At 46.6% G+C, this 22,056-nt stretch overlaps 1 protein-coding gene across 4 annotated transcripts in view; it reads right to left on the minus strand.

Moving 5' to 3' along the window:
* Positions 1-21,277, minus strand: part of PWP1 (PWP1 homolog, endonuclein) — a 23,654-nt gene extending 2,377 nt beyond the window's left edge. For 2 of the 4 annotated variants that reach the window (XM_035126976.2, XM_060279885.1), the window contains exons 1-13: positions 20,754-21,037; positions 19,837-19,895; positions 18,246-18,418; positions 17,019-17,104; positions 15,270-15,366; positions 14,025-14,135; positions 12,586-12,716; positions 11,328-11,401; positions 10,405-10,501; positions 2,950-3,011; positions 1,478-1,589; positions 938-1,028; positions 342-463 (exon numbers count right to left, since the gene is read on the minus strand). In XM_035126976.2, the coding sequence (XP_034982867.2) occupies positions 342-463; positions 938-1,028; positions 1,478-1,589; positions 2,950-3,011; positions 10,405-10,501; positions 11,328-11,401; positions 12,586-12,716; positions 14,025-14,135; positions 15,270-15,366; positions 17,019-17,104; positions 18,246-18,418; positions 19,837-19,895; positions 20,754-20,900 (1,362 nt within the window). In that variant the 5' untranslated portion in view covers positions 20,901-21,037. The other 2 variants (XM_035126978.2, XM_035126979.2) reach the window with 2 other exon arrangements.
* Positions 21,278-22,056: the final 779 nt, after the last annotated feature.

Consider the following 22,056-nt stretch of genomic DNA (forward strand, 5'->3'; position numbering starts at 1 on the left):
CAGTTACTGATCTTTCAGTATTTTGAATGTTCTTATTTAATACATGTGCTTTATATAAAACTAGCATTTGTTTTACAATCCTTTTTGGGTGGACGTGTACTACTTACTTGATATTTTTATTTGATATTTTATTCTACACCCACTTCCAAATATTCCACTTACCCTTTCCATTCAACAGGTTTGCAGGGTGGTGTGAGTGTGCAATAATTAAAACTCTGGAAAACTCTTGATAATTAGATAATTCTTAAGACTGATCTGCACCTGATTCATTTGAATGACCATATATCAGGCAATCCTAAAAAGAGAAGACTGGTTATTTTTAATAGGAAGATTGAAATTACCATTTTCATGTCCCTGGAATGAACCAAACTAGGTTTATCTCCCAGTATGTCCCAAATTTTCACATATTTGTCTGCAGATGCTGTCACAAGACATCCTTTAATCTGGCTGCTTAACTGTAGTCCTGCAAAACACAAGCACACATTTCTACTGTAGCACTTTTAAAAAAGAAATCACAATGAGCTAAAATCCAAGTTTTGCATTATAACGAGGGCAGGCCTAGAGGTTGCGTAAGGCTAGATATTTGCCAGAGGACCAACTGACCCAATAAAAAACATTGGAGTTTGGGACCCAATAAGAGCATTACTGTCTTGAACACACACCCTTCTCTCCTTTTCAAGTTAAGGGCACACACTGAGGACTCTCAAAGTCCTTGGTTAGCAGTACCAACCAACCAATCACTGCTTCCCCTTCCTCTGGTAAAAACAAGGTATTTTATATTTCCTATTTCATCTGTCATCTCTTGTACAATGGCAAGTACATGTTTGTCTCAGGCATGTCTATACAGGATAACCTACCCCCATCCCGGTTTCTATTGGATATACTGTATATAGAAACGAGACCTAGCATTTGTTTTGGGCAGAAACAGAAAATTTACCAGATACTTCTTCGTTATGAGCTTTCATTGTAAATACTGGTTTATGTGAACGAGCATCCAGACAGTATACAAATCCATCTTCTGTGCTGGCCTAGAGAAAACAGTTCCAAGCACTGTTAAAAGCAGAAAGAATTAATAGGACAATATCTGGAAATGTCTGGGTCAAGCTCAGCCCCACAAATGATGCCATCAGGTCTCACACAAGCCATACCCAGAATCAAAAGAGGGGTGTGGATGAGCAGAATCTGCGGCAGTAAGGACTTGGCACAGTTTCTGGGAGAAATTGGGGGCTGTGTCTGGCCCATCACCATTGGTGAAAGTTTGTTTTTGGCAGAGTTTGTTGGTAGCAGCTGCAGCAATATATAGCAGACCTCAAGTCTGCTGATTAGTTTAACTTTTGTGAGTGGCATTATGTTCCAATTGAGTATTTGTTGTCCATTCATTTTGTATGTTAAAAATGGCCTCAAGGACCTCCATTAGGTGACGTGTAAATACATAGAGGGGAAAACACAAGGCAGAAAAAGGAAACCTTGTACTTGCCAAGAAGTGGTGAGGGGAGAAATGATTCCAAGTCACTCTTTCAACCTGCCCACTGAACCGCCAGGTTCGATGGTTATCCTGTGGACTTCTGCAGTCATACAAAATTGCTGATCTGGAAAGCAGAATCAGAGCATTGGCTCAAGCAGGGTATCAAGTTCTTTTATTTGGTCAAATGCAGATAGTTGTTGTTCAACCTTCTCCCTCCACACTTCTGCCAAACTTTTCAAAAGCTCTTTAATTCTAGGTTAAGTAGTTGAGAAAAACATAGCATACCCTAGAGGTTGTAACGGTAAGAAAATCAGACTGAAAATCAGAGATCACCAAGGAAGGAAGTATGCGGATGATACCCAGCTCTACCTCTCTTTCAAATCAGAACCAGTGAAGGCAGTGAAGGTCCTGTGTGAGTGCCTGGAGGCGGTTGGAGGGTGGATGGCGGCTAACAGATTGAGGTTGAATCCTGACAAGACAGAAGTACTGTTCGAGGCGGGCAGGTGTGGAGGATTCCCTGGTTCTGAATGGGGTAACTGTGCCCCTGAAAGACCAGGTGCGCAGCCTGGGAGTCATTTTGGACTCACAGCTGTCCAAGGAGGCGCAGGTCAATTCTGTGTCCAGGGCAGCTGTCTATCAGCTCCATCTGGTACACAGGCTGAGACCCTACCTGCCTGCAGACTGTCTAGCCAGAGTGGTGCATGCTCTAGTTATCTCCCGCTTGGACTACTGCAATGCGCTCTACGTGGGGCTACCTTTGAAGGTGACTTGGAAACTACAACTAATCCAGAATGCGGCAGCTAGACTGGTGACTGGGAGCGGCTGCCGAGACCACATAACACCGGTCTTGAAAGATCTACATTGGCTCCCAGTACGTTTCCGAGCACAATTCAAAGTGTTGGTGCTGACCTTTAAAGCCCTAAATGGCCTCGGTCCAGTATACCTGAAGGAGCGTCTCCACCTCCAGCATTCTGCCCGGACACTGAGGTCCAGCACTGAGGGCCTTCTGGCGGTTCCCTCATTGCGAGAAGCCAAGTTGCAGGGAACTAGGCAGAGGGCCTTCTCGGTGGTGGCACCTGCCCTGTGGAACGCCCTCCCAACAGATGTCAAAAAGGAAAACAACTACCAGACTTTTAGAAGACATCTGAAGGCAGCCCTATTCAGGGAGGCTTTTAATGTTTAATAGATTGTTGTGTTTTATTCTTCTGTTGGAAGCCACCCAGAGTGGCTGGGGAGACCTGGCCAGATGGGCGGGGTATAAATAATATATTATTATTATTATTATTATTATTATTATTATTATTATTATTATTACCAAACCAGTGTATCAGACAACATAAGGTTAACAAAAGAATAAGCCAAACCCTACACTGAAGCAAAAAGTTATTTTAGTGCCACATTAGGATTTCTGTGCTCCTGTTACAATCATGCAGCTCCTACACTGTACAAGTAGAGCAGTGAAAGTATAACATGCCCTTCCTTACTTGTCGTAAGAACCAGAGACGAGAGTCTGTGTTTCAAAAGGATGAAACTGCAGCGTCTGCACCTGCAAAGAACATTAGATTTGGGAAACACAGTTCAACTGAAATTCAGTTGCACAATACATACTGTATATGATCTCATTTTGTCTAATTCCTGATACATGGAATTTTTCAACAGCCAGCCAGGTTTCTGGAAATCTGGTTACCTGCTACCTTTAAACAAAATAGGTCCATTCCTCAGCATGCAAAATAAATATTGGATCAAAGTTGCGGATGTTGGAGAAAGAAAAAGGAGAGTCCTGGTGCCTGGCCAATAATTTTATTTACTTTTATTGTTTAACAGTTTCTGACAGTAGCAAGCAGGCATTCCTACAGCACTCATCTCTCTGCAATCTAGACATCCTGATGGAGAGCATTACAAGCTGAAACGGTGTTTCACCTGATTAATCAAATTTGATAGTTGACCTCAATTTCTACCACAGAGCTGCCAGCACCTGCCCGTCCAGGAAAATTGTAGCTAAAGGTGAAACCCAAAATTAAGAGGCATTTTCCTTTCTGTTATATTTTGGTTGTGAAACTTAAGTTGTTTCGTATACTGCTAAAACCTGTCTCAGTGGTATTTGCACTTTGCGTTACCAGAGGCAAGGGGTGGTAGGCCTGCTGCGATTTTAAACAGCAGAACAGAAAATGGCAGCAGAGGCAGTTTTTCATCCTTGCAGCAACATTAAGACAAGAGCACCTGCTGAAACACCCCTATCTACATAGCCATTATTAAAGGAATGAGCTCTAGCCACCTTTGGATTTGATTACACTTGTTAGAAGTGGTATGACTGAAGTGTGAATTTGAGGTTTAGAACCCAAAACTGCTTTTTCCCATCTTCATGTTTGCCTGCTGGCATTCAAATCGGATTATTTTTACAAAAACAACTCTTTCAAAATCTGTTTCATTTCAGTTTTACAACCGGCAGACAAAATTTCTCTCAGGTCATAAAACCTTGCTTGACTAGTGCGTCATGTTCCATACCTCTTCTAACCTGTTATGTCTTTTTCCATCTAAATCAAGAACTAATGAAAACTCAAAGGAATAAACGCGTCTGTGAGGGACAGGGGATATCGCGAAGTCCCTCCCCTCCTGAGTTCAAGCCAATCACCGAGCACAGGGGAAAGCAGAGAGAGTTCCGATTCCAGTAGGGAAGCAGGAAGTCGGGTCCGAGGCTCAGGCAAGGTAGAGGAGCCAGGGTCCCAGGCGGGACAGGAAGGGGCGAATAAGGGAGGGAGACCCATCCCCCCAACGCCAGAACTACGCAGAAAGAGGAGGGGAAAGAGGATGGGTCTGCCAAAGCTTTTGTGTTGGAGAAAGACGCGCCAAAAGCCATTAGGAGGTTCTGAAACCGACTGATCACATCACTCCGTGTAAATAGCAATGACTTTAGCACTGTAAATACGCAGCACCAATAAAAGAATAAAATGCAGAGCTGCGTAGCGTCGTTACTCCGAAGTAGTCCACTCCGGCCACTGTGACAGCAACCTCCTAATCCTTTTTGGGCTACTTTGGAGTTGCCGGGATGAGCGTGTCAGAGGCGGAGAAATGGCGGCAGATCGCGGAGCAAGCCCAGCAAGAACTGCAGCAGCTGTCGCTGCAGGCGCAGGGGGAATTGAAGGCAGCTAAAGAAGAGACTAGGAAGGTCCAGGACGACCGGCTACAACTTGCGGAACAGGTGAGAGCGCTACAGGAAAGAGAGCAGGAATTAAGGGCGGTGGCGGTAGACCTCCAAAACAAGCTGGATGCAGAGAAAAACAAGGCGGGAGGGGCACCCCAAGTCCAAGTGCTGCCAGGAAGGAGAGCCGGGACGCTAGTAAGCAAGTTCAATGGAGACCCGAGGGAATATCAGGGCTTTGAGACTGAGATTGTGTATGCTCTTGAGCTGCACCACGCTGAGTTCCCTGATGATGAGCACAGGGTAGCGTTTATTGTGGAGCACCTTACCGGGGCAGCCAGGGAGTGGCTAAGACCGTTAATCGCAACAAAGAATCCTTGCATGAAGAATGTCAAACTATTTCTAGAAGGTTTGAAAACGATGTATTCGTCCGATAGTCATATGGACCAGACTAAGGAGGAACTTCATAATTTACGCCAAGGAAATATGACAGTTCGCGCGTATTGGGCGAAATTCACCATGCTGCTGCACAGATTGGGGTGGGAACTCGAGTCACCCCCAATGCAAGCGGCGTTCTACTTGGGGTTGCATGAGGAGGTGAAGGATGAGCTCTCGAGAGGTCCAAAGCCCAGTAATATGGATCAGCTGAGCAAAGCGGCTCTGGCGGTGGGGGTGAGACAGGAATCCCGGTGGAGCGACAAGCAAGCAACGCGCGCAAAGCGGGCTTGGTTCCCACGGTCGCAGGAGAAGCCACTCCCCCAACAACCCTTTCAAGCCACGCCTGGGGCCAGTCAGGACCAGGAACCCATGCAGATTGATAGCGCGCGCGCGCGCGGGCTTTTCAAACCCCAGCGGCGCCAAGACGCAAGGAGGGAAGGGGTGGGAATTGCTTTCTCTGCAACTCCCCCCAGCATCTCGTCAGAGACTGCCCACATCGCAGGGAGTGGCAAGGAAAGGCGGGAACGGTTGTGCCCTCCCCCACTGACGCAGCACCACAGCAGGGAAACGGGAAAGCCTGGCTGCAGGAGACAAGGGGCAGCAGCCAGGCACAGTCAGCAGACAACAGCCCCAGCCCACCCACCCGCACAGAGAGGAGCAGAGCCAGCCCACCCCTCCCAGAGCAGGAGTGGTTCTAGAAGTGACGCTCACGCTCCCAAATGGCTATCCCCTGACGGTCCTCGCCCTAATTGACAGTGGGGCGTCAGCGAACTTCTTCTCGAGAAACTTTGCAGAAGAGCACCAGATCCAGCTTCTGCAGCTGGATTTTCCTCTGCACGTGGCAACCATTGACGGCAGAGAGCTGCTGGGAGGGGCCATCACTCATCGAACCCCCCCCCATGAGAATGACGGTGGGAAGGCACTCAGAGACACTGGCATTCAACGTCACCACCATCTCAGACCCCCCCATCGTCTTGGGCATGAGCTGGCTGGCGCGCCACGACCCCTCCATCAGTTGGCACCAGAGATGCATCACTTTTGGATCGGACTTTTGCCTGGAACATTGCATGCAGCACCAACCAGGGGAGGGGCCTCCGATAGCCACGGTGGCCACCATGCACATCAAAGGGGGTGAGGCGATACCCAAGCCGTACTGGGACCTGCAGGAGGTCTTCAGCGAAGCGGAGTCCGACCACCTACCCCCACACAGGCCTTTTGACTGCCAGATCAACCTGGTGCCAGGGGCAACTATACCCCCAGCCAAGCTGTACGCCATGTCAGACCAGGAACTGGAGGATCTGCGCGCTTTCATCGACAAGAACCTCAAGCGGGGGTTCATCAGAGAAAGCAAGGCAGCAGGGGGCAGCCCGGTCTTCTGGGTGGACAAGAAAGACACGCAACAGCGCCGTCTTGTGGTGGATTTTAGACGACTGAATTCAGTGACAGAGCCAGTGGCTTTCCCCATGCCCAGAGTGGATGATCTCCTGACAGCGGCACGCAGGGGCAAGATTTTCACCAAGCTAGACCTGAGGGGGGCGTACAACTTGATCAGGATCCGGGAAGGCGATGAATGGAAAACCACGATGTTCACGCCTCTGGGCTCTTTTGAATATCTGGTGATGCCCTTCGGGTTGCAAGGGGGCTCAGCATGCTTCCAGGCCTTCATGCACCACGTCCTGGGGTCCCTCCTTTTCAGGAAATGCTTGGTCTTCCTGGATGACATCCTTATCTACTCCGATGACCCAGTGCAGCATGTGAAGGATGTCAGGGAGGTGTTGCAGCGCCTGAAGGAGAACCACCTGTATGTGAAGCTGGAGAAGTGCAAGTTTCACACCAAGGAGGTGGACTTCCTAGGCTACAAGCTGTCAGACAAGGGGCTGGCGATGGACAAGGACAAGGTGCAGGCCATCCTGGACTGGCACAGCCCCAGGACGCCAAAGATGCCCAACGCCTACTAGGCTTCGCCAACTTCTACAGGAAGTTCATCAAGAACTTCTCTCGCGTTACGGCTCCCATCACTGACTGCCTGAGAGGCAAGCAGAAGTTCAGGTGGACACCAGAGGCGCAAGCAGCGTTTGAAAGCCTCAAGAGGGTGTTCGCCTCAGACCAGAACCTGTTCCACGTGGTTCAGGACGCGCCCCTACGCGTGGAGACAGATGCTTCTGATAAAGCTGTGGGCGCCATTTTGTTGCAACTGGACGCCAACAGAGAGTGGAGACCCTGTGCCTTCTTCTCCAGGAAGTTGACCCAGCCAGAGCGAAACTACACGGTGTTTGATCGGGAACTTCTTGCGATCCACGCTGCGTTCCAGCACTGGAGACACTTCCTGGTGGGCGCCAAGCACCCCATCCAGGTGTGCACAGACCACAAGAACCTGGAGTTCTGGAGAACTGCCAGGGTGCTCAACCAGCGGCAGATACGGTGGGCAGAGTTCTTCTCGAACTTCAACTTCTCCATACACTACATCCCGGGAGAGCAGAATGTCAGGGCGGATGCCCTCTCCCGCAAGCCAGAGTACATGGAGGAGGAGGCGCCACCGGCACCCAGGCACATCTTCCCCCCGTCAGCTTGGTCCTGCGGAGCAGCAGTGGTAAGCGAGGCAGAACTCACAGCACTGACGGCAGCGGATGAATTTGCCAACCGCATCTTCAGAGACCTGAGAGGGGGGGGGAGCAGGCAAACGACTTTGCAGAACGCAGGGGACTGCTTTTCTACAAGGGTGCACTGTACCTGCCCACCACCCAGCTCAGACGTACGGTCCTCAAGCAGATGCACGACAACCCAACGGCGGGTCATTTTGGGAGGGATAAAACCACTCACCTAGTCATGAGACACTTCTGGTGGCCAGGGGTGCGGGAGGATGTGAGGGATTATGTAAGGGGCTGTGACACCTGCCAGCGGGCAAAGGTGGTCAGAGCGCCACCAGCAGGTTTGCTGGAGCCCTTAGCCACACCGCACAGGCCGTGGGAAGTAGTGTCCATGGACTTCATCACAGACCTGCCGTCGTCCAGGGGCAAGACCGCAGTGTTGGTGGTGGTGGACCTCATGTCCAAAATGTGCCACTTTATACCGTGTGCCAGGGCGGTATCTGCAGAAGAGACAGCCAAACTGTTTGTGGATCACGTATTCAGACTGCATGGATTACCTTTAAGGGTTATTTCGGATCGTGGCCGCCAATTTGTTTCCAGGTTCTGGCGGCGGCTCATGAACCTCCTGCAGGTGGAGGTCAGCTTGTCGACGGCTAGACACCCGCAGACCAATGGACAGGCGGAGAGGGTCAACGCCATTCTGCAGCAGTACCTGAGATGCTACGTCAGCCAGCGGCAAACGGACTGGGTGGATCGCCTGCCACTGGCAGAATTTGCCTACAACAATGCGGTGCACGTCTCCACAGGGGTGTCGCCCTTTAAGGCCAATTACGGGCGTGACCTCAGATCTTTCCCAGAGAGGGAGGGGGAGGAGGAGGAGGAGGGCCCACAGGCTGAGGATTGGGCAGAGGAACTGGAGACGGTGCACCAGTAGCTCAGAGAACACTTGGAGAGAGCCAAGGAAGCGTACAAGAAGGGGGCAGATCGCCACAGGCGACCGGGGGAGGTCATTAGGGTGGGGGACAAAGTGTGGTTGTCCTCGGAGGGCCTTCCCATCAGAGGGCGATGCAAAAAGCTGGCGCCCAGAAGGTTGGGCCCCTTCATGGTCACGCAACAGGTCAACCCGGTGGCATACAGGCTGGCACTGCCAGAGGACATGAGGGTGCACCCTGTGTTTCATAGATCGCTGCTGTCGCCGTACAGGGAAAGCAGCAGGCTCCGAGACAGCGAACAAACCCCTGAGGGAGGGGGGGAGAGGGAAGGCAGGGAGCAACTCAATGAGGCCACGGCCATCCTGGATTCAAGGTGGGGGGTGGGGGGACTGGAGTACCTCATGGCATGGGAGGATGCTCCACCGTCCCAGAATGAATGGGTCCCAGCCACTCAGATACAGGAGGAATTCCTGGTAGAAGAATTTCACGCCCTCTTTCCCCATAGACCCAAGCCCTGGCACATGGAAAGGGAGGGGGAGGGGGAGGAAGCACGGGAGAGCAGTTCACCATGGCGCTGGGAAGCGGAGTTTGAGGAACCAGAGGATGAGGTATGGGTGTCACCGAGATCCACCCAGTCAGAGGAAGGAGCAGATTGGCAGAACATTTTTACCCCCACCAGCTCTGACGCCACGGACTTTTTGGGATTCCCATCCTCCCAGGCGGAAGGGGGGGGCTCGCAGGACTGGGGGGAGGTGTTCACACCAACGGGCTCGGAAAGCACTGAGTTCTTAGGCTTCCAGTCGTCACCGACACCTGGGGGGGACCTGGGGAGGGGTGAAGGAGAGCTTGGGAGGGGGGTGGATGTGAGGGACAGGGGATATCGCGAAGTCCCTCCCCTCCTGAGTTCAAGCCAATCACCGAGCACAGGGGAAAGCAGAGAGAGTTCCGATTCCAGTAGGGAAGCAGGAAGTCGGGTCCGAGGCTCAGGCAAGGTAGAGGAGCCAGGGTCCCAGGCGGGACAGGAAGGGGCGAATAAGGGAGGGAGACCCATCCCCCCAACGCCAGAACTACGCAGAAAGAGGAGGGGAAAGAGGATGGGTCTGCCAAAGCTTTTGTGTTGGAGAAAGACGCGCCAAAAGCCATTAGGAGGTTCTGAAACCGACTGATCACATCACTCCGTGTAAATAGCAATGACTTTAGCACTGTAAATACGCAGCACCAATAAAAGAATAAAATGCAGAGCTGCGTAGCACCGTTACTCCGAAGTAGTCCACTCCGGCCACTGTGACAGCGTCCCTTCAATCACATTAAGTGCTTATAAAATCCTTTCTACCATTATCTTGCTTACACCTGGAAGGCTCTGCTATTCATCTTACCAACTCCCAGAAGGGAGAAGGGCAGGAATACACCACCAGAGCTTGCTTTTGATATACACCCAGAGTTCTAACTGCTTTCTCAGGCAGGGCTCCTGTCCTTTAGAACTACAAGACTGAAATAATGCAGCAGGTACAACTTCCTCTGTGCCAGGGGCCTTAATAAACTCACACTTGCCACACAGGTGCTAAATGTACTGCCAGCAAAGCAGTGAGAAACTGATTAACCCAGTTACCAGTAAAGTGGTCACACAACTATTCTATGAAGCCAACTGGCTGGTGGGGGTTCTCTTTGCTGTTTTCTGGTAAAAAGTTAAACACTGGGGGGCGGGGGGGGGACGGGTTCCCAAGTCCATGGCAGTTTGTGCCTATAGCATATTTTATGCTAGACTTTAAAAGCGCCACACCTTTCTTTTGTTTTGTTGTTGTAGAAATACTACAGTCTATGGTTCTGGAATCGTCAACATACCTTGTCTGTGTGAAGAGAAAGCGTTGCTGCTGGTGTGCCCCTCGACATATCCCAAAGAATAACAGAGTGGTCAGCTGACGCACTTGCCAACACAGATCTGAAGGAAAGAGGTGTGTGGATGCATATGAACAAAGTGAAGGCCCAGTGGCCCAAGTGTAGACCCATTTCATACCCAGTTTTGTCTCTTTTCAACTCTGCTGTAGCCTCAGAGATACAAAACAGTGCTGCCTAAATACAAAAAACGGGTGCAATCGTTTTAAGCAGTCATTCCAGCCACTGAAATGCGTATATGTTGTTAATATTAGTATTTGAAAGGTGTGTTGACTGCATCACAAACATAAACAAAGATTGGCAAAGGCTGGGTGCAATTTGCTTCCTTATCCCAGCATCCTAATAGGTAATGTAGTTCTGTTTCCTAAACTATTTAATTAACCTTCACAAAAGGTAGGAGATTCCAGGGGCAAGCTAGTGCTAAGGAGGAAGAAGACCAGCTTACTGCTGCTGCCTACCTGGCAGAGGTTTCAACTACTTATCCAACACTACCTAGTCTCACAGCCAGCAGCTAGAATATTAAAAGGGCAAGGCCCTGTGGTTTGCTGACTAAAAAGCATCTGAGCTGAGAGCCATCTGCTGCAATCGTCCTGGAGCAACTAATAACCACAATTCCTAATAAACCAGACTGTCAGACTGGAATGGGGACCTCTGGAGACACTAAAAAAAACTAAAGCAATTAAAGTTGTTTTTCCCACATAGATTAATTTATCCCTTAAATATTGATGGCACAGTGAAGGCAGAAATCTATTTTCTACCATATTCCTAATAACAACAGATATTGAAGAACTGTGCGCAAGTATGCGAATACACAAACAAAAGAATATTTCTACAAATTATCTTTACGCTATGTTACCTTAATTTTTACTTACCTGAGTTGTTTATTCCATGAAAGGTCGAGCACTGCATCAGTATGCCCTTCTTGATGGTCTTCTTTAGAAGCGTTCTTTACATAAAAACATTAAGAAGTCCTTTATAGCTTCCACATTTACTTCAGTAAGCCAATTAATTCCAATTCTCCTTTACATGGAGCAAACATGGAAAAAGCACAGGGTTGTAGCCAGTGCTGATCCTACTCGGAGCTGGCCCACAACATTAACATGAATAACCAAGGCCCAATCATTTCAAGACACGCAGCCCTGATCCAGAGAGTTCCTACAGCTTCTGAGGCAATTCCAGCTTATATTCTCTTGTCCCACTTAGGAACATGGCAAGCTGCCTTAAACCAAGTCAGAACAGTTGTCCACCATCTTGTTCCCTCTTGTCTATGCTGAATGGCAGCAGCTGTGCAGGGATTCAGACGCAAGTCTATCCCAGTCCTACCTGGAGGTGCCAGGAATTGAACGCTAGGCCTTCTGCACACATACCACGTGCTCTGTACCACTGAGCTACAGCCCTTCCCAAGATACAGCCAGTCTCTTTCCATGGGCAGAACTTGCAACCTAAATCCTCGGTCTGCTTCCCCCATTCTGCCCTTCTGCTGGACAAGCCCCTTCACAAACCAAAGCTCAAAGAAGAGAGGCTAGGTGTCTCAAGGAAATACTTTTGGACTAGCTGAAGATCCCACAAGGTGCTGCCCGTCCCCGCCTGATTACATCCATAGTGCCCCCAATCCTCACTTTTCATCTTTGTCAATGTGGCTACTACTGTACCATCACTGGGAACTAGTCCCACCCAAACACTTCTGAATTAAATCCAAGTTACTTCTCTCTGTTCAAACCTATGCATAGAAACACACCTAATGAGTTATGACAGGCATCCCCAAACTTCGGCCCTCCAGATGTTTTGGACTACAATTCCCATCTTCCCCGACCACTGGTCCTGTTAGCTAGGCATCATGGGAGTTGTAGGCCAAAAAATCTGGAGGGCCGCAGTTTGGGAATGCCTGAGTTATGACAATTCTCCAATACTGAGTTCCAAACATGATCAATTAATTTCTCCCCCGCTTGGGTATCTGTAAACTGTTTCCAAAAGAAACAAAACCACTGTTTGGTGGGTCTGTAAATAACAAATATATCCAACGGTTTGAAAATGCAATGTGTAAGCACAGAAAGTGAGCAGCTCTTTTTGGCCTTCATCCCAAAATGTTACTACCGACTATGATATTGATAATAAAGTCAGCTTACTTACCTTCCTCCCTTTCTTCTTCTTTGTTTTTGCTTTCTTGCTTCCGAGGGAAAAGACTGGCTCTAAACTATCCACTACGTCAAGGTCCCACACTTCAATAACAGGACTCATTGTGCCCACGGCAACATAATTCCCTGATGGAGGAACAGCCAAGATAATCAGGAGTTACTTCACGAATCCTACACATTTTTAACACATTGCTGGTGTCTGCTATTTCCTCATGGAACTACCTCAATAGGACTGCAAATTTTTAATCAGGTCATCTCATGAATTCACATTGTTAAATTTCTATTGGTATGCTGTCTTGAGATTGATTTAACCATAGGTAAGTAGGATATAAATGTCTAAGTAAATTAACCACTTCTCATTGAAAATAAAGATACTTGTTCATTTTTCTGTGTATTTAAACATATTATATACAGTGGTACCTCTGGTTAAGAACTTAATTCGTTCCGGAGGTCCGTTCTTAACCTGAAACTGTTCTTAACCTAAAGCACCACTTTAGCTAATGGGGCCTCCTGCTGCCGCAGCACAATTTCTGTTCTCATCCTGAAGCAAAGTTCTTAACCTGAGGTACTGTTTCTGGGTTAGCGGAGTTTGTAACCTGAAACGTCTGTAACCCGAGGTACCACTGTACTACCAAATATGCACATATATAACAAAAACATGTTCCCCATCCCTATAGTATTGTCATAATATATTTCAATTAAAATGTGCTGTGAGACAAGAGTGGGATTTTAATCATTGTATTTGTATCCTGCATTCCTTCAGAGATACAATAATCTGCCAAGACACTTAGCGAACTTCCCAGGCAATTGGAAATCTGAACCTAGGTTGCCTACATCCAAATCCAGCACACATTTCTCAATATAAATATAAGGTGAAAATTCACACATTTAAAAGCTACTTGGAGGAATTATAATAAATTCTCAGAACAAAATAAGTAGCAGTTGTCAGCTTGCACAAGATAAAAAATAAGGGATCATGTCAGCAGTATAGGGGTGCATAATAGGGCTTTTTTAGTGGCAGCTCTAAACTACAGAACAGTCTCCCCACTAAGATGCAACATACCTCAGCATTGTACTCTTCTAGAAGGAAGGTGAAGATATACCTCTTTCACTAGGCTTTGGGAGGTAAAGAGCTGTATACTTTGTCTGAAATTGCATCCTCTATTTTATTTTATGTTGCATTTACTTCATATTTTTTCTTGGGTTTAGAATATGTTCCAGTGTGTTTTAATATGCTGTACACCACATGGTGACTGCATGGTGAAGGATGGTATAGAAATGCATAAATAAATACAATTCCTGAGCCATTAGTCTTTTAAAACAAGATTTTTATGGGGGGAGGGAAGAGGCAGAGAAGTGTGCTGACGAGATGTGCCAAAACTGCTATCCAAAAAGCACCAAATGCAATTTAGAAAAATCTTGCAATTAACTTACCTGCAGAATCCTCTGGGTTAGGATCAAAGTTCAGCCATTCCGCACTCAAAGGATATGCTGATAAGAGGATATCATGATGGACGTAAAATGAATCCTCTTCATGGTTATAAACTGTATGAATTAAATTTTGTAATTTATATACTTTTGTTTTTGTCAATAATATCTTAAACTTCTTCCACATATGTCAAGGTGACACACAATATGATAAAAACAGCTTTAAATAACAGCTAAAAACACTGAAAACAGCAGCAAATGAAAGAGAGACACCCATGGCATAGACCATTCTGCTGGGAAAGCTTTCATAAGTATGCTGCTTAGAGATAACAACAACAACAACAACAACAACAACAACAACAACAACAACAATAAAACACCTCTTGTGGAGAAAGAAAAAGTAGACTGGTTAACAAAGCAGACCTTTGAATATAAAGCAAACATGCAGTTATGCCAGTGTGCACCAAGTACTGAAAACACCAAATGTTAGGCATGTGAAAGCACTTTCCAAGATCCTTCAGCACCACAGTATAATTACTTTAGATCAGGCCCACACAACTTACAACTCAAGCCTGACAGGCATGAACTGTGGCCTGACAAGTTCCCTCTTTCTATAGTCCCTTGTAGGAGGCGGGGAAAACTGATGTATTGCAGAGTTGCTGACAAAGTCTCCTAGTGTTGTTCGCGAGACACGAAGTTGTGTTGTCAACAGCAACTGTCTGACTTCTGCATTTAGCAAGTTTAACCACCCTGAACAAGAAACACATTGGACAAACAATAGTGCAAGCAAAGATGAAAGACAACAACTCAGGTGTGTTGTGGCCCTAGACCAGGATTCCTCAAAGGAAGATTCCTCTGGCAACTGCAGCTACAAAGAAGAGATAGATCCACTCTGTGGTTCATTCCGATATGGGTTTGGACATCAGAGTATCCTGAGCCACAAGGAAACACCTCTCTCACTGGACTAACAGTTGGTCTGCAGACTCCAACCTATCAACCACCCTGACTCATGAGGACATTAGGCAATTCTCATCTGCAAAAGTCAGCTCGCAAGGGTTGGAACAGATGCAGATCTGGCCCACCAAGGCAAAAACGATTCCCTACCCCTGCTGCAACTGTAAAAGGCAATGTTTGAAGTCAACTCGTTTTCAGATGATAGAAATCAATAGGCGAAAGAAGCAGTTGACCGTAATACCAGATAAACCAAATATTTGCTAGCGCTATATTAAAAGCAAGGAGGTTTTTACTCACCATGAACTTCTAGACTGCAGTGGTCCTTATCAACTCTGCCACACACGACAAAGTTGTCACTGGGCTTAATCATGAAGTCTTCGTGCTCATATTGCTCCTAAAAGAGAAAGCTCAGTAGTGTTAGAACACTGCTGTACACAATGGTCAGAATCAAAGGCTATTTTAGGTGTGTTCAAACGCTTGGGAATGCCCAGTACGCCCCTACCCACTTCCCCTGCCACATAGGTACTTACTCTTGAAATTCCCCACTGTTTCAAAAGCAGTTGCCATGTGATACAGTGAACTGCTGCCCAAGGGAACAAAATCTCAATTGCTTTGGGTGTACTAAATTAGTGGCTTGATTCTTTGGCTATCAGCTTAAGCTTCTATGAATATGGGGGAAAGGAATCCCTTCCTTTCCCCCATATTTCAGAATAGCACCACCACCAGAGCATACAAAAAGAGTAGCAAGATAATCCACCTCACCCCATACCTCCCAGAGGCTAAAGTAGAATGTCTTCAGACAAAACTGTTAAAGAATCATAAAAAATGTGTTGTGTGTGCGCGTTTACCTTGCTTTTATTATGTGATACAGTGGTACCTTGCAAGACGAAATTAATTCGTTCCACGAGTCGTTTCGTGTTGCAATAATTTCGTCTTGTGAAGTGCGGTTTCCCATAGGAATGCAATGAAATTTAATCAATGTGTTCCTATGGGGGGGAGTGCAAAAAAGGCACCGACTCACCCGCCATGGCCACTCCAGAAGTTTTTAAGGCTCTGGGGAGGGGGAAGCAGGAGGAGGGCCAGGGAGAGGCTCCCTCCCTCCTTCCCCAGCAGCCGCTCGCGCCCAACCAGACGGCCGCTCGCGCCCAGCCGTGCGCTGGGGAGGAGGAAGCAGGAGGAGGGCCAGGGGTCTCCTCCCGCCACAGCTTCCGCTCCTTCAGGCGCTGCCGCTGTTCCCGCCAAGGGCTGCCTGGCGAGCCCCGCTGCTGCTCCTGCCAGCCCGCCGGGGAGGAGCCGCGGAGGCTGCCATGGCCACCGAGGAGGGCAAGGCTGGAGCCGCAAGCGCTTCCGCAGGAGGCAGAAGGGGCAGCTGTGGATGTCACCAGCGGAGTCCTAAAGGTAAGCGGCGACGGCTTCCCTTCCCCTCGCGAGGCTGCTTAGTCTTGTGAAGCACGGCCATAGACGGCTTCGTTTTACGAGTCGTCCAAAAAAAATCGCAATCTCGTTGCACGAGGCGTTCGTCTTGCGGGGTACCACTGTATATAAATTTAATATGCATAGTTAGTAGGATTTCCTGATTGACTGACTTCACTGGGATTTAGACCCAAATAAGTAGGAAATGCAGTCAGATTCAAGTAAGTGACAGGGTTGAAAGGGACCAGAAGATCATCACTAACTTCACACCTAAAAAGAAGACCATCAACACAGGTCAATTTAAGGAACCCCGAACACAGAATACAAATGAAGGTGAGAAATCAGAGTCACCGCAAAAAGCTGGTCTTGAGTGTAAGGGGTTCCAAATGAGGCTATACTTTTAAGTGAAGGAACAAACTCAACTAATTCTTTACAAATTTAAATATTTCTGTAGCAAGGGACATGGGTTAAATAACTAGACACCATATGAAGTAAAACAAAGCCCAATACACAAATATGCAGGCTACATGCACATGTAACCTTAAGGGTACCACTGCATGATGTGAATGGAACAAACAGCTAGGAGGAGTTTAGAAGGTTTTGCTTCCACTTTTATTCAATGGAAGTACTCACTGTATCTTTAAGAGTGACATAAGGATCATTTTCATTGCTTCCATACACTGTGAGACCTGCTAGGGTCTTTCCAAGACTCTCAGTGCCTGTAAAAGAATATTCACAATTCCAAATGGCAGACTGTGCTAGGTAAGTCAAACTTACATCAATGTGAAACCTTAGAAAGCAACAGATTCCTTAGTAAAATTAATTATTGGTCAAAATGAAGCACAAGAGAGAACATAAAAAGGTTTTATGATGGAACAATGAAATGCTATTTGAACAGTCATAAAACTGTCTGCCTTTAAAAAACAGTATTTTAGCAAAAAGCAAAGCTCTCCTTCACCACAAGGCTTTAAAAGCTGGAGCTTAACGAAAATTCACTGAAATATATTTACTATGAACCAATTTAAGTGTAAAGAGGAGAAAATATCCACCTATTGCAGGGAAATCTCGCTACAGAAAAAGTGTTTAGAGCACAGAGCATCTGGGTTCAAGACCGAACTGAATAAATTGATAATGGATACCCAATTATTTTTATTCTGCTGCTTCGGTTGCAGTGGCTTTTTTCAATTTATTAGAAATTTTTCCAATCCTGTCCTAATGGGGAAGAGTGATTGCTTTTGAAAAAGTTTAGGTGGATCAAGTAAATCACACTTGGGGTTTAAATAATTGACAGGCTTGGTGGTAAGAGTCCTCTCCTGTGATAATAAGAAGAGCTTTGTTAGATTGGAGCAAAGGTTAATCAAGTCCAGCCCCCCTTTTTCTCAAAGCAGCCAACCAGATAGGAATCATGTGAAGGTATTCATTCCACTTGCAAGTTTTGCAATGTAATCATATAATGCCTTCAGAAATAAGACCCACTTGGTTCAATGTGCCTCATTCCCAGGTAGATTCTTAGTTTTTGGATCCTGGGACTGGAGGATCCTTCCCCAAGGCAGATTATCCTGTCCACAAAGCCCTTTCTGATCTTCCAAACCCTGTGAAGCCGAAACCTCCTTTGCATTACCAAAAACAAATGAAAGTCAAGGGGCACTTCAAATGAAGCTCCTTGCCCAAAAAATGTATAAGTCCATTTCCCTTGACTTCATAAAAGTACTAATTCCTGTGGGGCATTTTCAACTCTTTCCTAGGCAAACATTGACCCTTTGTGATCTATCTTCCAATACTCAGAGCAAACATATTACAACAACATGTGAAAAATTTGCTGGTGGATGGTAGGAAACACAGAAACAAGTCTAATGTTACCTTCATCTTCCTCATCATAATTATCCAGGTCATATTCTGCCAGTTCATCGTCATCCAGCTTTTCATTTTCTTCATGGTCCTCATCGTTGGGAGCTGAGCTAGTTGCCTCAGCATCAGCAACATCCATGGTGCCCCCTGAAGCCTCTTCCTGTTCATCATCATCACTAGCATCTCTTTATGCAAGAAAAAGTACAACATACTTTGCACAACTGAATGTCACCACTTAGTATTTAGTCACTAACACACAATTCCGTATCACTTCTTTTCCACTGACTCTGCAAGTCTTAAACACACTTCTTGTGGAGCAAATCCCATTGAACTCAGTGCGATGTTCTCCCAAGTAAGCATTCATATGGAAAGGATTCAGTTGTAAGTCTCGCACCTGCTTCTTTGAGGTTCACTGGTGTATTAGTATTGAGTAGCAGCAGCAACCACCTTAATGGCAGAAATGAACAAGCCAAACATCGCAGTGCCAAAGCTGCGGTTTTACTCTCCTCCTAACATGAAGGAACCTGTGTGCACCTAAACTGAATCAAATACCCTCCATATAAACCACCCCATCACTCAAGTTCATAGGTTCACTATGACCTTATACACAGTTGTGGGAATACACCCTTCGCTGCTACAACTGGCTGTTACACACAGTGGCATCTTCAGCTTGTGTAGCTATATTTTATTCCCCCCCCCAATACTATTTTCAAATGTTTTGCTTCCTCTATGAACCAAAAAAGTTACAAAGCAGGGATGTGAAAGTTAACATTCATATCCTTGCTCTTGGCAGGTTTACTCCTACAGATGCAGAAGACAGTATTATTTTACTAACCTGGGCTGAGAGATGTTCTGCAGAAATCAAGTACAGAAATGTAAGACATGAGCAATAATCTTTTAAAATTATTATGTTTTGTGAACATGTGCAAGCAAAGGTGTAACAGAGAACAAACCTAGAAATACACAAGAAACCATTTTCTTTTATATTCTCACTTATACAATTCTATGTTTCTTCACCATTCATGAAGAATAAGATGTCAATGACTACCAGCCATGAAGGCTATGTTCTGCCTCCACAGTTGGAAGCAGTAATGCTTCTGAATACCAGTTTCTGGAGACTACAGGAGGGAAGAAGGCTCATGTGCTCAGTTGCTGCTTGTAGGTTTCTTACAGGCATCTGGTTGGCCACAGTGAGAACAGGATACTGGATTAGATGGGTCACTGGTCTGATCCAGCAAGCTCTTATGTTCTTATTCAACTCACTCTGTTAACCTGTCCACCTGACAGGTGCTGGAATGCAGTAAAATTACAGTTTACCTAGGCTGGATCTAGGCACATCAAAGCAGCGATTCAGTTAAACTCATACAGGGAAATCCGGTAGGGAAAGACAGGACTCCACAGTGCCACCTGGTGTCACAGTGTTATATCATATATACAACACATATAAATTGCTTTTTCTTTACAAATCTAGCCGAGTTCCTAGATTAACCTGTCTAGGATTAAAAACACCAGGGGTTTTGCAACAAATTAAACCTTCACATAGATATGACCTACAATATAATAACTTTCCCCTGATTTCTGCTTCAATATTACCAAGACTTACTGCAGTCTCTCTTTAGCTTCAGATACCAAGCGTTTCAATTCATCTCTTTCAAGATGAACCTGCAAAATGGACACACAGAGTACAGAAATACAATTTAATTCATGTCAGGTAGTTTTTATTTAAAAGGACATATAAATAGGTTTGTAAATAAGTTCTATCAACACAGTCTAACAGACAGTAGCTTCCTTGACGTTTGAAAAAGTATGCTTTTATTCAGCCCAATCAAATAAGCTATTGAAAACAAATGGAAACTGAGCATCAATAACATCACTGAACAGCTGTGCAGTAACCTTAGAATACCGTAATATTTTCAACAATGAGAGGCACTGGGTGGACAAGCTGGAATTGGAGTGTCCCAAAGTAACAAATATCCACATTCTATGCAACTTTTCATTACGACTAGAGACTTTTCCAATAAGGCCCCATCAGCAATCCTCAAGCAAAAACAAGAGGAATGCTGAATGCTACAAGTAAATATTGAGCCAAGGATTCATGGGTGAGGAATGTTACACAAAAGAAAAGGGGCAAAAATGGTAAAAGTAGCAACATGGCTCCATTAGGTACAAAAGAAAAAGAGGCAACAGGTGTTTTTTTAATGACTATTCCCTTGCTGGGGTTTAGATTGATTTTACATGAAAACAGAAATTGTTCTAAGTCACATTATAAACTTTAGAATGAAAGACAGGATATAAACATTGTATAATAATATATACCACAATGTATTAATCAGGACATGCCTCACCAGGAGGGTACTGCAATCCAAGAAGCAGATCCTTATAAATATTGCCTTTTATATTTTCCAAGAGACAGGAGATATGGCTTCTCTATTCGTACAGTCTTTGCTGCCATCCAACACCTTTTTCTACACTTTAACACGACCAAGCCTACTTAAGCTCCCAATACAAACACACACACACCTGGGAGTAAGCCCTACTTAGCGCGATGGGCCTTGTTTCTGAACACACCCGTGCAGGACTTGCGCTGAAAAATTCCACAGCGCTGTTGCTGCTGCTGTTACAAACTGCAGACCAGAACTGGCTTCGCCCTCTCTCTCTTTCGACCATTTTCCTGCCTGAGCACTGATAAAGCTCCCTCGTTGCATTGTTAGCCCTATAAGTGATTGCACCGCTGCTGATTCGGACTAACAAGAGAGATGCTCAGAGACAGCTGGTGCCAGGAAGGAAAGCCGCTTCCCGCTTCCACGCTCACCTTGTCGGGCGTCTCCTTGGCAACGCCGCGAGGAACCCAAGCAGCGCAGGTGACGGGGCAGCTCATGGCCTCAGCTAGCCAAGGGGAGAAGCCACGCAACGCCTTGGAACCGTCCCCCGCTTGGACACGTGCGAGCTTTTTCCGGCAAGGGCCCGCTTCGCCCTGCTTCCCGTTCCGCCTCCACCCTATCAGCTGCCGGCGTTTCCATCATTACGGCAGGCGCACGACCTATCGCTTTCCCCGGCAGGAGAGGGCCTTAGGTTGTGATGTCATCAGTACGCGCCAAGCTCCCGAGACGTTAATTCCTTCTTCCCCCCCAGCTCCTCCCTCTCTCGAGGGCGGGGTGGCGACGGGCCCTCCCACTCTTTCAACGTCACCCGCAGAAGCTGTGGAGGGAGTGGGGCAGTTGCTGATAGGGCACGAGCTGTGCTTGCGTCACTCCGTTCTTTCGTTTTGTGAGGCGATGCTGAAGTGGGGAAAAAGAAGGGGGTGTTGCGCTGATGGACTCAAATTCCCATCAGCCCCAGTCAGCATGGCCGATCGTGAGGGGTGATGGGAGTTGTGGTCCGGCACTGCGGGAGGCAGTGAAAGACAGGAGTGCCTGGACACGACTAAACGGCTAAACAACAACAACAACAACACACACACACACACAATATATCTAAAAAAATCCCCGAAGGATTACAAGTTTCCAGTATCTCTCTTGCGCATTTATTAGGAAGCAAGTAGCACTGAACTCAATACGACTTAATTCCAAGTAAATACACACACAGAGAGTCGCACTTCCCGCTTCTCTAGTGGCAATTTTGCCATCTTCAGGCGGGTGGGGGTAATCTGTGGCGGATCTGAAGAGCACTATAGTGAGGGTAGTTTATCAGTCAGACAAACATCTAGGGTTCCAGACCTCTCCCCCATGGAGGTCTTGTGTCTCTTAACACAGCTGAATGACAGACAGAAAATCAACGTCATGTCCTCTCTCCACCCCCAAAAAAGCCCCCTGTATCTGCATAT

Source organism: Zootoca vivipara, chromosome 10, assembly GCF_963506605.1.
Source record: "Zootoca vivipara chromosome 10, rZooViv1.1, whole genome shotgun sequence".
In the NCBI taxonomy this organism is placed as follows: Eukaryota; Metazoa; Chordata; class Lepidosauria; order Squamata; family Lacertidae; genus Zootoca; species Zootoca vivipara.